This window comes from Camelus bactrianus, chromosome 5 (assembly GCF_048773025.1).
Source record: "Camelus bactrianus isolate YW-2024 breed Bactrian camel chromosome 5, ASM4877302v1, whole genome shotgun sequence".
Lineage (NCBI taxonomy): Eukaryota > Metazoa > Chordata > Mammalia > Artiodactyla > Camelidae > Camelus > Camelus bactrianus.
In genome coordinates this window covers 66,724,592-66,740,754 of record NC_133543.1, presented here as the reverse complement: position 1 = coordinate 66,740,754, position 16,163 = coordinate 66,724,592, and the positions used below count along the sequence as shown (strand labels likewise).

The window sequence follows — 16,163 nt, the reverse complement described above, 5'->3', positions numbered from 1 at the left end:
TCAGTACTTCCCTCAAGCCACTATAAACATTAGGATGAGTGTCATCCTTCCCAGCAAGTCATCATTGCCTTAACTCCTCTTTATATATTCTTCTTTAACTGGCTTCCATATCATCCCCTACATCACTTTTATCTCCTAACCAGGCTTTTTTCTGGACTCCAAGGCCTCATTTCCAACTATTTTCTAAATATTATCATTTAAATGACAGGGACGCATCCTAAACTAACATGTTCCAAACTGATCTCAGATTTTGCTCTAATTAACTGTCTTTCTTCCGATATTTATTTGATAATAAAAAAATAACAGCTAATGTAAGTAATTTTATATACATATATATTTAATCATTGCAACAAGCCTATGTATACTGTTATTCCTCTATCACAAACAGGATTTAAAAGCTTGATATCTTGTTCAAGATCACACAACTATTAAGTGACAGATGCACACCTGCATATCCTGGCATGTCTGACTCCAAAGCCTAGGCTTATCCAGTCTCACAAGGCAAAATTAGAAACCTTGAGTCATCCCAGAAATTCTCCTCACTCTCTATATCCTGCCACGGAGTACTGTCTATCCTACTACTTAACTATTTCTCAAACCAGTCCTCTCCTCTCAATACCTGTGGCTAATGCCTCTGTTCAGCCCCTCAATGTTTTCCCCGTGAACTACTGCAATAACCAACTGATATTTTGCCTGGAACCTCAACCATCTATAGGGTTCTTTCTATAATTTAAATTTCATCATTGCAATTCTACTTAAAATTTTAGAAAGATTTCCAACTGCTAGCCAGGTTAAATCCAAACACTTTAACAACTGGACCCCTATCTTTCTAATGTCATCCCATTATTCTCCAAATGCACACTAAATCGGTCATACTACACAACTTGCCTCTCTCACTCACTCCTTCCTTGGCTCACAAGGGTCCCTTTCTCTACTGATGACTTTTAGCCACCCTTCCAAATTTAGTTCAAGTATCACCTCCTCAAGAAAGCCTTTATCTGCTCTAACCCCTGCCCTCAACAAACTAGGCACTCCTTCCTCTGCATGCTCATAGCACCTTTTCCTTACTTCTAATCCCAAACTCATCACAGGTGATTCTAATTATTGTATTTCTTTCCCCATCTTCCAAGCTGAAAGTTCTTGGAGAACAGAGATTTTATTTGAATTTCACATGCCCAGCATAACCTCTGAGTATAACAAGCACTCTACTGTATGTGTACCAAATGGCATCTTTTGGAAAGTAAAAGGATTAACATCAGGCTTACAAGTCACAGCACAGAATGTTTAAGAAAGTCAGGAGTCAGTCTTCCATATTTGCTGAGAGGTAAATCAAACACTCCTGAAAGAGTGCTGGTGATCAGGAAAATCAGTTAAGGACAACAATGTACCTAAAAAAGAAGCAAAGATCAGAAAACTCACAGACTTTAGGGAGAACACAATGAATTAATTCACTTAAAAAGCAATAAATCTAACCTAACTGGTTTCATAGGCCAACAGAAATGTAATCCACCAACGTTCTCTTATACCAATTTTGAAATGTTGTCGAAAGTTATTTAAGCAATACGAATCAAAAACTCAGTGTACTGCCAAGGTAATGAAATTCGATTTCAAAGATAATTCCAAATAATAGATTTTTCCTCCTTGTTCTTGAATAAGAACAATTTTTGGTATCCACATTTCCTCAGCTTGTAACACAGGTGCCTGTCGTCGGTGTGTAGATGAACTCAGAATAAAGGAAAGTTTTGTTCCCTACTTGCATGATGCCACAACATACAATATTATATACATTACTCACAAGACAGGCTGAGTTACGGTTGTCAGGGGTTAAAGTCTCTGCCTGGCAAAGAACAATTTTAAGATCAGCACCCAGAAGGACCTGGGTAATGGGCTACAACAAAGACCAAACCAGACACTAAGGAGTCCACACTTCCTCGGAGACCGCTCTCCACGCACCCGCTTCCCGCCCCTGGAGGTGGGGGAGGGGCGCGCACGGCCGCCGCCGACGCTCGTGCCACGCCCGGGACGAGTTGAGGGGAGAAGGCGCTCAAGCCTAGGAGGATATAAGAATGAACGCCCGTTAGCCACACGACACTACCTTCTTGCTCGCGCGAGGTGGGCAATTACAATCCACTAGCAGACATGCCAGCGTCCCGCCAGGAGCCCAGGCCCGGCCCTGCGGATCTCCAACTCACCCACAGCGCGCGCGCGGCCCTTAGTCCCGCCCTGCCCGGCGAACGTGGGATTGGCGCTGCCCGCAGCCAATCCCCTGGCAGCGCGTTCGGCCCTGAAAGCTTCCGCAAGCAGCGCTGCGCCGCGCCGTGCTAGAGCTGACCACTGGCATTCGGCCTGAGGAGACGCCGCCGCCGCGGAGCAGGTCCTACTCCGAGCTGGCCGCCGGGAGTTGGGCGGCGGGTGAGTGGGCAAGAACGGCCGTGGCGGTGGGAAGCTGCTGGCGGACCCGGGTCGGTTTGAGGGGAAAGAGTGGACTCCGGCCCTGTCCGCGGCGCCGTGTCTGGCTATGCGGGCCGAGTGGTCCCCAAGGCATGCCCCCCAAATCCTCGTCATCTTGCCCCGGCCTTGACAGGATTGCAACTCCGAGAAGAAAGGGGCAGGTGGGGGCGGGGGGCTTTGTGGCGGTAGCAGCAGTGGCTTTTGCTGAGCTTCCACTCAGGGGGACCGTGACCGTCTGGCGAGCAGGGGACTCCTCAAGGGGGTCCCTGCGGGTCGCTGTTTTCCAGGTACCCGCGAGGGCCGAGCCGAGAGGCTCTTCACTCTCTTTAGTCATTGTTTGCCAGTCCTAAAGTGGCACGGCGGACCCCCTGGAAAGGTTTTCTGAACTCGGGGCGGGTCGGTCTTTGCCTTCCAGCTCAGCTGTAAATTTTCAGCCTCCTTAGAGCATTTTTTTTTCACATGCTGTAGAAAGTGGGGAAAGCATCTTGAATAGTGGCATGTTCTGAGGAACTTATAGCACATAAAAATAATGTTTGCTAGAAATTAACATTGTAAATCGACTGTACTTCAGTTTAAAAAAGTGTTTGATACACGGTGGTTATTTATATTAGAAGACATAGTTACACACTTAAATTTGAGATTTTTGCTTCGTTTTGGTGTAACCAACTTAAAGCATCATAAGCCTATAGATTTTTAGAGGGAGAAGGGAAGGAAAGAAGGAAGAGAGAGAAAGAAAAGAAAGAAAGGTTTGTTTTAGGGAAGTTAACTAGAGTTTAAAATATGCCGAAGGCTCCTTGTTTTAACCTAATTGACCTACTTATATCATAAGATTGAGAAACAAACCTTGTCTCTTGACCGTGTAAAATTTCCACCTCAGCTTCAGTATTCATAAAGGAGTGATTTGAACTCTGACCACTCTTTATGGATGCATTACTTAGATGTCTGGCTACTCAGAACAGACTGGTTGGGTCAGCTTTGATTTTTTTATGTTAGTTTATTCTATTGGTAAATTGAGCTCCTGAGTTTTCACTTTGCTTTCATAATATAATAAAATGTAGGTTTTCTCTTTCCGTTTGAGTTTTCCTGCCCATTATTTCACTTAGTAAAACCACCATGCTGAAGATAAGGTTTGGGAAAGGGACTTTTAACTGTTTATTTTTCAATAAAAACCATAAAAATAAGTATCGTTTGTCTTACCATAAAGTCAGATGTTAAGAATTATTTACTGCCCTCGTCAGCATCTGCATATAGCATATTTTGGAGGGTCTGTTTGTTCTATTTCAGAACGAGAGAAAAAATAATCCCAGTAACACTAATTTTGTCATGTCAAATTAGGAGTATTTAGGTTTCCAGTTTTATCACTGTTGGTTCATCTCGTTGCCTTCTTACAGAGCAAACATGAATGTTGGAGTTGCTCACAGTGAAGTGAATCCAAATACCCGTGTAATGAACAGCCGGGGTATGTGGCTGACATATGCATTGGGAGTTGGCTTGCTTCATATCGTCTTACTCAGTATTCCCTTCTTCAGTGTTCCTGTTGCTTGGACCTTAACAAATGTTATACATAATCTGGTAAGAATTTCACCTTATACTAAACACTTAAAACCTTAAGGTTTAGTGGTTTTCAGGGACTAGGCACGGAAGGAGTGGGGAGTTATTGTTTAAGGGTACAGTTTTAAAAGATGAAAAGAGTTCTGGAGATGGATAGTTATGATGGTTGCATAACAGTGTGAATGTATTTAATACCACTGAACTGTACACTTAAAAATGGTGAAGATGGTATAGCTTATGTTGTTTGTATTTAAACAATTTTTTTAAAAGCCTTAAGTTTTATGTCATAAAGAACACATGACTCAGTTTTTTAAAACAGTTTGAGATCTAATTCATATAATACAGAATTCACCCATTTAAAGTGTACAGTTAGGTGATTTTTTTTAGTATATATGACAATTTTGAAGAATTCTTATCTGCAATAGGATTGTATTTTTTTCTATCATTTTATGTTTAAACATTGGACCCTTTTTCTAAGTAAGACATTTTTTTCTCCTATTGGTTTTATAGAATTTGAAAAACAGTAGGTCATTTTAGCTTAATTTAGAGGACACTAATTCAGGCTACTATAATATATGGATTAACCACAATGCTTCAGAAGTAATTATGTTTCATGAGTCTAATGAACATCTTTGTTTCAATCCTGTTAAATCTTTCTAAGTTGTGTAAATATACTTTCCTATTTCAGTATAGAAATTTTGAGCTTAATCATATCTTATATGATCCAGAAACTTACGGTGTCTTAGCACCATTGACTATTGCTCTTCTGTATTACATGATAGCTCTACAGAGTACCAGAGGTTAGACTGACTCTCCTGACCACATTATGCAGCCCTGGAAATTGCCTGTTTAAAAAAAAAAAACAAAAACAAGAAACCTGATAGTGACTTTTCTTGTCTTTAACAGCCTATTAAAATAGAATAAAAGGGGAGAAATCTAGTTAATTAAGACTTTAATTAAATCCAGATTAACTGTAGATTTGTTTAAAGATATTCCCAAAATGAAGAACTTAGAACTTTAAGACAGAAAAATGCAGGAGAAATAGATTTTTTAAAATTAATAGTTATTTTATATCCTTTGGAAAGAATCTGAAGTTGACTGGGGGAGGACAAGGATGATGTGGTAGAAATAAGTGAATGTCCATTTAGTCCATTTCAAATGATAGACTTTGGAAGGAAGTATTTAAAAACACTTTTTAAATTGTGCCTTCTCTGAAATATTTGACACTAATATCTCTTCTAGTGGAATTCTGATTTCCTTTGACTTCGATGGGATTGTTTTTTCCTAGATATATTTCTGTTCTTTCCACTTCTGTTTCCTCTTGCACAGACTTCTCTTTTTTCCTCTTAAAATATTGCTGTTTCCAAGGTTCTTTTTTTCATCTCTTCTTATGCTATATATTCTATCTGGGTTACTTCATCTATCCATGATTTCAATTTCTACCTTAAATGATGATGACCATATTAATGGCCAGATCACCTTGCACCTTAAACCAAACAAGTATAAATTGAACTGATTCCTGATATATCCTTCACCACCTACAATCTGTTCCTGGACTTTGTTCCTAATCTAATGTAAAGGCACCATTGTCTGCCCAGTAGGCCAAGCCACATAGCTGAATGTCAAAGGTGAAGTGATTATGTAATCTGTTGTCCAAACTGAGACTCTTTCGAGAATAAAAGAGAGCTCTAGTAATAACTATTCCAAGAGGTTAGGTGTAAATTGGGACCATCCATGCAAACTAGGATATATGGCACCTCTAGTCTTAGGGTAACTCCTTTTCCTTTATATTCCACATCCATTTAATCAAAGCCCTATTTGTTCTACTGCTGTACCATCTTCAACTCGATCCCCGTGGGCATTGCTGTAACTCATGCCCGTTTTCCCCCCTCAGGAGGATTACTCCAGTACATCAAATGGTCTCCTTGATGCTCCCCTACTCTATTCTCCTTCATTCCAGCTTGGCAGAGTAGCATTTTTAAAATGTATGTCTGCTCAAGTCACATTCTTAAGTCTTTCGGTGATTCCCCATTACATTCATAGTAAAATGCCAAGTTCTTTGTGTGGCATACAAGACCAATTGATAATAGTGCAGAGGTAAGAAAGGAATCAAATCTTATCTCAACACATCTCCAAACATAAGCTATGCTCTAACAATAATGAAGATGGTCTTCTCTCACCTTTTTACTTTGACTTAGGCTCTTCTTCCACTATTTTAACACCTCTCTCTTCTTGCTCTGCCTAATTCCTGCTTGTTGGGAAAATTACTCAAGTATCACCTCCTCCAGGAAGCTACAAAATTCCTGTGCTGCATTCTTTTTTCATGTATTTATCATAGTTTTATAATTAGCAGTTTATCTCTTTTATTTTTTAATTTCTGTATCTCTGAAGACCTGTTTAACTGTTTGCTGAATAAATTAGTCTATTCTCACATAATTTTCCCTTCTCCAATGGCACATGTATTAAATGTACTTTGGAAGTCTTCTCTCCCCTTCACATTTTCAAGTTGGTTGACTGAGACTGAGATACAGTATACAGCCATGGACGAGGGATAGGTAATTGAGAACATGTAGGGAAGCAAACTTCTGACATTAGTCCTCTTGACTAAAAACCTAACTAACCAGCCATAAAGGTAGCAATTATAAGATTCTTTTGAAGTTGTCCTACATTAAACCAATAAAAAATGTGAAATACATATGCATGCTTTTAAATTTGGGAAAATAGACCTAATTGTCATCCTGGTTAGAAAAAAAACTGTATTTACCTTTCTGAACTATACAGTAGAAACTGACAGCAATTGTTTTTATTCAGTGCTACAGTTCACTCTTAAGAGATGTTAATAGTTCACAAAATTCTTAGCCTAGCTTTCAAATTATGAAAAAGAATTCTCTTCGTTTGAATCAGTAGTATATATCTGTTAAGGGCTAACTATGAGCTACTTACTTTTTTCCTCCTAATTCTTTGGCTATGGGGGGTAAATCATCCATCACAAAGATTTTATAGAAAAACTATTAAAAATAAAAATAATGGAATAGAAGATAAATGGTTATTCATTGAAAAGAATATATAAAACAAACTATTTGAATATTCTTTTTTAATAAATTTTCTTCCAAGACAGACCTATCACATTTATTTATTTATTTATTTATTTATTTATTTATTTATTTATTTATTTATTTATTTAAATGGAGGTACTGGGGGTTGAATCTAGTACCTCATGCATGCTAAGCATGTGCTCTACCACCCACCCACCCTCACCTTAAATATTATATTCTAAACACTGGTGACTGCATGTGGTTTGAAGGAAATGAGAGGATTCTTCTTTCTCTTTGATAATTCAAATACATGTATGGTCTAGAGTAGAGATTCTTAACTTTTTTGGGGTCCCATACTCCTGAGAATTTGAAAGCATACAATTTCTGTTTCATAGTCCCTTTTTAAAGCTCATGTGAAAATCGTTTCTTTATGCTTACAGAATAAACATTCCTTGGCTTAATGTCATCTTGGCTTAACATCTAATACTTGCTTTGTACCAGCCTTTGTTCCTGAGGTATTTAAGCTAATGGGAAAACAAACATTATGTAGACAACTTAAACACGGTATATTATGCTATAATCAAAGTATTTCAATAAAATTCTATATAAGCACATAGGCAGGAGGTTAATTATTGCTAATGAGGAGGACTTTACTAAGGAGTTATCATTTGAGTTGAACCTTCAAGAATGAAATAGTTGACACCATCAAGGCTTTTGCTTCAGTAACAAGGAACCTTTCCCTCCTCTGCATTTCCTGAGTGCTGTAACTGTATCTTTGATATGAATTTCTGCCCTACATTGTAGCTGTTTATGCATATCTTTTTTTTCCCCTTGCAATCTCTTAGAAGATTGAAGCAAGGTGTTGGGCATATCTTGTTCAGTTTCATATACGCATACAGGTCTTATGTCCTGCATATGTTAGCCACTTATTAAATGTTTGTGGCATTAAATCCAATGGAACATGAATCCATTCCTCTGTTGCTCAGGTGTTATTGCAGCTAAAAAACTTTTAAATTGCCTAGTGGAATAACTGGCAAGTAGGCTAAGCTTTGAAAAGAGGGCTCTATTAATCTAGTAGAATAGTATAAAATTTTAAAACCAAAATTTGTTTTTTTCCATATATTTATTAAAAGTTGAAGTTAAAAAAAATGATATCACGTCATGACTTTAGTGGGTAACATAACACTGTTTCATGGTAATATATAGGCTTTATTCTGTTACCAGTACCTTAGACAGTGATCTTGCAATGAAGCATTACCTATCAATCTAAATGGGTATCTCAAGGAAACCAAAGCTAGTATACATTGTTTTTTTCCTAATTACCCACAAAATTAGATGTTAAAACGTATCACTAGACAGAATGTCTTTTAGTAATTTTTTTTACTTTGATTATTAAAAACTAACTTTAAAAGAAACACTATTGAGGCACAGTGATGATTTTAAAAGCAAATTGTTTTGACATTATACCTGTTATATCAAGCTATCTCTGTTGCTTTGGAAAAGAACTATTGAGACAAATACAGTTCTAATATTAAATATTTTCAAAACCATTTTCTCTGATACAGAGATTTTGTTTATTATTTGCCAATTTGTGTGTTTTTTTTAATAAGATTTACCAGCATGACACTGTAAACTTTCCTACACATTGGGGAATAGGTAATCCTGTTTTCTAATAGGAAATGTGTTAGAAAATCTACATGCAATGATATAAAGCTACTCTGATGGTACTTTTCATTTATTTTCAATTTAAAAGAGACTTTATAATGGTTTGACTTTATAATGGTTTTCCAAATATTATTTCCATATAAGACCCTAGAAGTTTTAATTTACTATCAAGAAACTGGCCCCAGTCTTTCACAATAATGTGAAAGCTTAAAACTTGAGCTGTTAATCAGACACTCTCATAAACAGTCTGAAACTGTCTTAAAACTTACTGACAAATAAAATTTTGTGTTTGATATTGATTATGTATCCCCTTGCTTGCTTTCCAGGGGATGTATGTATTTTTGCATGCAGTAAAAGGAACACCTTTTGAAACTCCTGACCAGGGTAAAGCAAGGCTCCTAACTCATTGGGAACAACTGGACTATGGAGTACAGTTTACATCTTCACGGAAGTTTTTCACAATTTCTCCAATAATTCTGTAAGTGGTGGATATTTTTAGGTATAAGGAGGATTCGATGAGAGGAAGCCATCCTTTTATTGGATTAAATTTGAATTAGAAACTATTTTATTGAAAACCTTTATCAATAAATAGCTACCTCATAAAGAGTATAAAATACAGGCAAAATTTTTAACAAGTTGGTAATAAACCAGTTTTCACTTCAGTCTGATACATTCAGAGACAACATTATATGCTCATTGGTATGCCTAGCCATTCTAGAATGTACAGGTCAGATACATTCTAGTTCATGTTCTTAAGTTTCTTGCAAGAAAACTAAGTATATTATCTTATTCTATATTCCAAATTAATCTTCCCTAAACAAGGGTGATTTCAGATGAATTTCATTGACTTTCTGCCACATTTGGATGTTCAAACTCCTTGGGAGGGACAGTATGGTTTAGAGAAAAGAAAGGTTAGGCTTCTGTTTTAGGACAGACCTGGGTTGTATCCTGTACCTGTCACTCAGCCAGTTTGGTTTGCTCATAAATAAAATTCTAGCCAATGGTGCTTAACTCATTGCTGATGCTGTAAGAAATAAGAGATAATATCTATCTGTAAAGCATCTAACCTTGTATCTGGTATCTAATTTCCTCCTATTGCCTAATATTCAGGGTCCTCCACAAAATGGTTCCTCATTTTTCCTTTTTTTTTGCAATACTTTTTTTTTTTTCCAATACTTATTCATTTTACATTGTCTTTTGGGGGGAGTAATTAGGTTTACTGCCTTCTCCTTTCTTAATTTATCTGTCATATTCTTTGAAGATTTAAATTGTACCTCCTCAGTGAGGTCTTTTCCTTAGCACCCAATGTTCAGTGATAATGCTCTGCTTTGAACTTCCATAGTAGTTATATATCCCTTATTTAGGCCTCTTTGTATTATTTCTTTATTATTATAAATGTTTATTTCTGCAAAGAATTTACAAGTGCATGGATTGTTTTGAATTCCACACTAAGTTGCTTGCATATAATAGATGTTTCACATATATCCTAATCACTCTGTACCACAAAGATTATACATAATAAAATATCCATTATAGAATCAGTGCAGTCTGCAGTAGCTAGAAAGACTTTTTGGACTCATTAGAGTCCCTTAAACTGGGACTTAAGGTAGAGTGCGTTTTAGATACATGTTTAAGTAAGGGAAGGCATTTTCAAATGAAAAGAATAAAGTAATCATAGAATGGTAGGTTTCTTTTTCCTTATATTTATAGCACTTGGAGGAAATTTAAAAATTTTTTAAATTGTTTTAGCCCCACATAAAAATTTTTTTTTAATAGACTTTATTCTTTTAGAGTAGTTTCAGGTTCACAGCAGAATTGAGCAGAAAATACGGAGTTCGCACACAGCCCTCCCCACCCACACATACATACTCCCCTACCCTCACCTTCCCTCATGAGTGTGGCATATTTGGTACAAATGATGAACCAACATGTAGCCCCACATAAAATTAATGTCAAAAGAAAAATTATTTGTATGGCCTAACAAAGATTAATGCAGTAACAAGAATAATGTTTATTCAGATAGCCCTAGTTGGTATTTTAGCTCCACTTCTCTCTAGCTATATGACTTTTGGCCATTTTCTTGAAAGCCTCAGTTTCCCCATCTATAAAATGTTGAGGGTTGCATTATATTACAGTTGACTCTTGAAAAGTACTGGGGTATGGGCACTGGCCCTTTGTGCAGTCAAAAATTCAAGTATAACTTATAGTCAGTCTACTGTATCCCCAGTTCCACATCTTCAGATTCAACCAATTGCAGATTGTTTAGTACGTGGTCTTTACTATTGAAAAATATCCACCTGTAAGTGGACCCTTGCAGTTCAAACCCACATTGTTCAAGGGTCAACTGTACATGTAAAAAGCCTTACATGTGCTGAATTTTCAATAAAAGCTATCACAAAAAGTCAACTATGATGTACCTGTGTACAACACTCATATTTCTAAAAGTATATTTTTGATCCACAGGTATGATTTCAAATATTCTGTAATTAAATTCCTTACATAACCGAAGAAGCAGCATTAATAAACCCATTCATATAGCATTGATATTCCCAGAGTGCATTTACATTTTCTTATTTGGTCATCATTTGTCAGGTATGTAAGATAAGTAATATCCCTGATTTTTAGTTGAAGAAGCATTAAAATGCGTTATCTTGCTCCAGATCTTGTAGCTAGTTGGAGTGAAGAGCCCAGATTAAAACCTTAATTTCTAGCTTCAGGTCTCTTTCCAGTATACCCTTTGACAAAATATGCTATCACACTGATTCCCATTTGGGTTTTATATCCCCTTGGAGGGTTGTATAGGTTTTTGTAAGAGTCAAGTAGTTTTATGTAATCTACGCACACAATTAGTTTTCATTAAGAGACATAAAGGAGACATATGCTATGATATGGTAAGGAGAAGCCATTCCAAGATTATTTCTGACATACCAGATTACAGATTAAACCCATAATGATGATGGGAAATCAAACGAGCTTAGTAAATGCAAATGGTTTACTATTTTGTTCGGTGAAGGAAATATGAAAACAGTCTTCAAGTATACAAAAGCAGGAAGAAAGGGTTTAAAGATTGAGGAACCTGGTTTATTCTCAAGGAAGAATTTTCTGACTATAGTTTGTGAAGTAGGTGGAAGATTATAGAATTTCTCAATTCAGATGGTTCTGAAAATGATGTGTACAGCTCTCTGTGTTATTTTTAGTTGTACTTGGAAAATAGCTGTTCTCTAACCATCTTAACACAAGATATCACCACTTTAGAGGAAAGTCTATTAAAATACTTTACTGTTTACTCTAAAAGTGCTAATTAGACAAACACCCATATGCAAACTAACTTCTTAGTTATCATGAAGTAAGGTATGATGTTTTATTCTTTACATCTTATCTGTATAAGGATACTCTTTTAATGTATCCTACACTAGTGTATTTTACACACTGATGATGTGTCCACATTCTGATATATGCTTGGGTCAAACTAGACATTCTGACTCGATGATTTATGGTCGTAAAGGTGGCTTAGGCCTCCTAAAACAAATTTTCATATTTTGGATGTCTTTGAATATACGTACATATGTTCAGTCGTGGTAAAACAGCTGGAATTTTACAAGAGTGTCTTTCAAGTTTCCAGTTATACTTGTTATAGACCTGTTCAACTACAGTATGGAAATGAGAACATCAAAAGAGCAGTCAAGTATTTGTTTACCTATACCTGAAATTTCAGTTCAGCATATGAACCCTAGCTTGAAAGCGTTCTGCTTTAAAGGATGCTAAATAGCAACTGTAATCCATTAAATGCATTTTAATATGATTGCAGAAATGCAAAATGTAGTTATGCCTCTATTAAATAGATTTTCAAATCCCAAATAAAATTAATGTAGGCCCCCAAACTAAAATGTTTCCTCTTGTTTTAATGCTCAAAAATGATTCTGCTTTTAGGTATTTATGTTTCAATGACCTTTTTTCTGCCTTTAAATATTTAAAAAGCTCTAAGTAATTTCATTTTTAGATGTTATATATATTCTGAACTTTTATTTCTACAGGTATTTTCTGGCAAGTTTCTATACAAAGTATGATCCAACTCACTTCATCCTAAACACAGCTTCTCTCCTGAGTGTGCTAATTCCCAAAATGCCACAGCTACATGGTGTTCGGATCTTTGGAATTAATAAGTATTGAAATGTTTTGAAACTGAACAAGAATTTTTACATGTACTGAGTTTTCTGTAAGGAAGGAGTGGTTAGTAAGCTGCACTGTTTCTGTGATAGCGTAAAATGAAGGGTATTTACATTGGAGGACCAACTGCTGGTTCTTCGTATGCAGTTCTGAAGTGCAGATTTTTACTAGAAGATGCCTCTGTTGAATGCATCTGGTATCTTTCTAAAGGGAGGTTTTATAGGCAGGCTGGGCAGGCCCAGCTTACAAGTTAAATGGCTATAGAGTGAAGGTGTAGTAGAAAAATCCAAGGAAATAAGAGATTTATAAGAAACTAAGTCCAGCTTAGCTTACAGTGAATGGGCATTATGTTAGGAGAAGAAAATTTCCAATCATTCAGTTACGGTCAGTTTAAGCAGACTTACATGTAAACTGGAATCATCTCTTTAAAGTTTATTATAGATTGTTTTTATTATCATACATATTCTTTTGTATTATATAAGAGGATATATACACTCTTGTTTTATACAAACCAATTCCTACCTTATAAGTGTACTTTTTTGGTTTGTGAGCTCAACATTGTTGATGAGTTCATTTTTACATTTATTAAGTTACTGTGTTCATGAAGGTCCACCTTCATGACTGATGATAGAAGGTAGTCAGGCATCTTAGAAGCAGCCTTTCAGTAAGCCTTCTAATTTTGGAACAAAGTGGGTTTTGCTACCTTTCAAGGCCCAAAGCTGCTAAACCAATTAAGAAAATAATTTATTTCTCATAGTTAAAATATATGGTCATTTAAGGGTCTCTACTTATTTGGTTGAGCAATCCAATTGTTGAAGTCTGCCATTCTTCAGAAAAGGAAATATAAAATGGACAACTCCATAGCCAACCTGTGGTCTGGCAGAAACTGCTTCTCTAGTAATAACATCAAAGTAAATAATGAGTCTTTTTCAGCGGATCTACAGTAAAAGATAACATCATCTTTCTTGGTCCTCCTGCTCTCAGTCCCCATATTTTGCCCATTAATATTTTTCCTGTCAGTATATGAGTCTTAATGTAGATAACCCAAAACAGTAACTCTTTCCAAAGCAGCACCTATATTGAATTGTGACTTAGAGAAGCCTCCTATAGTTGCTGACGTTAATTGCAAGAAGTAATTATATACTACTTTGAGAAGTAAACATGTCAAAAAAAAAGTTCTGATAAGGGATGAAACTGAAAAACTCCAGTAACATTTGTAAGCAAAATTGAGTGAAAAAAAATTGTAAAACCAATTTAAAAAATCGGTTTGTTTCAAGCTGACTTTTCAAGGTAATGATCATTGTTTTGTATTTCAAAAGTACTGAGTTTAGAAATCAGTTGTATGATAATGCCTTTGTATGTTTGTCTTTTCTCATGTATTTTTAAATAACCAGTAATCTATGCTTTAATAAAATTTTTCTTTGGTGTAAGATTATTGCAGAAGCTGTCCAAATTCAGTCATTAAAGTTACTCTTAAATTTCTCAAGTTTTTTTTTTTAAGCAACTGAATTTATAAAATTAAGATGGCTAAAAAATCCTTTGTTTTTCTTCATTTTAAAGTTTGTCTCAAAAGGCTTAACATTTTTGGTACAAACTTCAGAGATAGAAATCTGCCTCTAATACAGGCCTTCATCTGTTTTTGCCCTTCAATGTTTTAAAAATATTTATTTAATAGATATTTGAGGGCCCACTCTGTTGTAGGAATTGTTTTAGGTATTGTGGATATAGTTTGTAAGCAAGACAAAGTCCTTTGCCTTATGTGTGTACATTCAAGTTGAATAACAGATAATAAATGAGTAAATAAGTGCGTATTATTTCATGTAGTGATAAATGCCATGGGGGGAAAAATTAAGCAGGTGAAAGCAGGGCAGCCTGCCTCAGAAAGGTCTTCCCCAAAGATCCTAACTAAGGTGACTTTTGGACACAGACCTTCCTGATGTAAAGGAGCAAGCAGTACAAAGATCTGAGGAAAAAGACTTTCCAATACAGGTGATGACAAATATTAAGGCTCTGGGACAGGGATGAGGTTGGTGTGTTTAAAGAAAAGCAAAACTACTGAGCCTGGAAAGCTGTAATAAGCAATGAGGATGAGAATGGTAGCAAAGGTCAGAGAAGTTGTTAAGGGGTCAGATCATATAGGACTTTATAGACCAGAGTAATGAGCAAATTTTATTCTAAGCTTGGCAAAGCCATTGGAGACTTTTGCACAGGAGATTAAAGGGATCTGAGTTATTTCTTGTTTTGTGAAGGTTACTAGCTAATGTTGAAAATAAACTATAAGGGAATAGGAGGCAGGAAGAACAGTTGGGAAGCTACTACAGGCAAGAGGTAGCTCAGATTAGGGAATTAGTTGATGAAGTGGTGAGAAGTGGTCAGATACGGGATATACTTAGCAAGTACAGCTCACAAGACACTGATACAATTGAAAGTGGGTTGGGGGAAGGGAACAAAAATGACTCATAGTTTTTTGGCCTTAACACCTAGGTGAATGGTTGACCAGTCAATATGGAAACTATTCCCAATTTCACAAATTTGTACCGTTTAATATAAAATAAATAAAAACATTTAAAAAAACAAAATTTATAATGACTGTTATTTGGAACAAAATCAATTGCTATGCTATAATTAACTCTGAATTTCATGTCAGGACACAATTTCTAAATAGGCGTGAGCTCAGAAATGACACTAATTTTAACATTCATTGGTGAATCTTTCCTACAGGAATTATTATCGTGGAGGTCCAATGGTTGTTTTCTATTTCCTTCATTTGTTCTACATTTATTTATTGGAATTCTTCCATAAGGAAGATTTTTCCTTTCTCTCATTTATCTACTCAATCATTTATATTATGGACTCATGGATATTTTATTCTTTGGTTTATATTCCATTACTGTCGTTATTACTTTGTTGCTAAATTTGTCCTCCCAATGGAACTTCCCAGATTGGCCCCTGTATACTTTTGACCTGCCCCATCCTTTTCTTTTTCAAAGCATAGAACTGTATTTTTTAGGTTTATGGCACTATATTATTGTCTATTAAACTAAAAAGATCCTGAGGGGCATAACTATCTCCTTAACTAATATCTGTGTGAATTAGCATTATGGAACTATATGATGCTAAGAGTTGGAAAAGACCTCAGAGGCTATGTAATTCAGTTCCATCCTTTATGTTGAATTTTCATTGACCACCATACCTCTATTCAGTTTTGTGTTAGCGCTAATAAAGGAAGACTTAAAAGGCTGCATTTTTGGGTTTTTTTATTTTTTTATTTGTATTTTTTTGTTTTGGGGGCTT

General features: G+C 36.0%; 2 protein-coding genes across 9 annotated transcripts in view; one reads left to right on the top strand and one right to left on the bottom strand.

Annotated features, from left to right (window-relative positions):
* PMS1 (PMS1 homolog 1, mismatch repair system component) overlaps positions 1–16,163 on the bottom strand; it is a 108,428-nt gene that overhangs the window by 87,129 nt on the left and 5,136 nt on the right. The window contains exons 1-2 of one of the 8 annotated variants that reach the window (XR_012507090.1): positions 2,096–2,232; positions 1,266–1,388 (exon numbers count right to left, since the gene is read on the bottom strand). The exons of 1 other annotated variant lie outside the window; for it this stretch is intronic. The gene's annotated coding sequence lies outside the window, so the exon portion shown is untranslated. Of the gene's footprint in view, positions 1–1,265; positions 1,389–1,795; positions 1,925–1,953; positions 1,973–2,095; positions 2,234–16,163 lie in introns of those variants that run through there. 6 more of the 8 variants (XM_074364023.1, XM_045520439.2, XM_010960033.3 and 3 more) reach the window with 6 other exon arrangements.
* On the top strand, positions 2,263–14,351 carry ORMDL1 (ORMDL sphingolipid biosynthesis regulator 1). Its single transcript, XM_010960032.3, has 4 exons — positions 2,263–2,412; positions 3,843–4,023; positions 9,029–9,180; positions 12,737–14,351. The coding sequence occupies exons 2-4, from the start codon at positions 3,850–3,852 to the stop codon at positions 12,870–12,872; spliced, it is 462 nt and encodes a 153-aa protein (XP_010958334.1). The 5' UTR covers positions 2,263–2,412; positions 3,843–3,849; the 3' UTR covers positions 12,873–14,351.

What these genes read in the sequence shown, in the direction of transcription:
- ORMDL1 (XM_010960032.3), top strand. Translation starts at nt 3,850, where the DNA reads ATGAATGTTGGAGTTGCTCACAGTGAAGTGAATCCAAATACCCGTGTA. An exon ending in CAAATGTTATACATAATCTG is followed by an intron (nt 4,024 to 9,028) that starts GTAAGAATTTCA and finishes CTTGCTTTCCAG; the next exon opens with GGGATGTATGTATTTTTGCA. An exon ending in ACAATTTCTCCAATAATTCT is followed by an intron (nt 9,181 to 12,736) that starts GTAAGTGGTGGA and finishes TTATTTCTACAG; the next exon opens with GTATTTTCTGGCAAGTTTCT.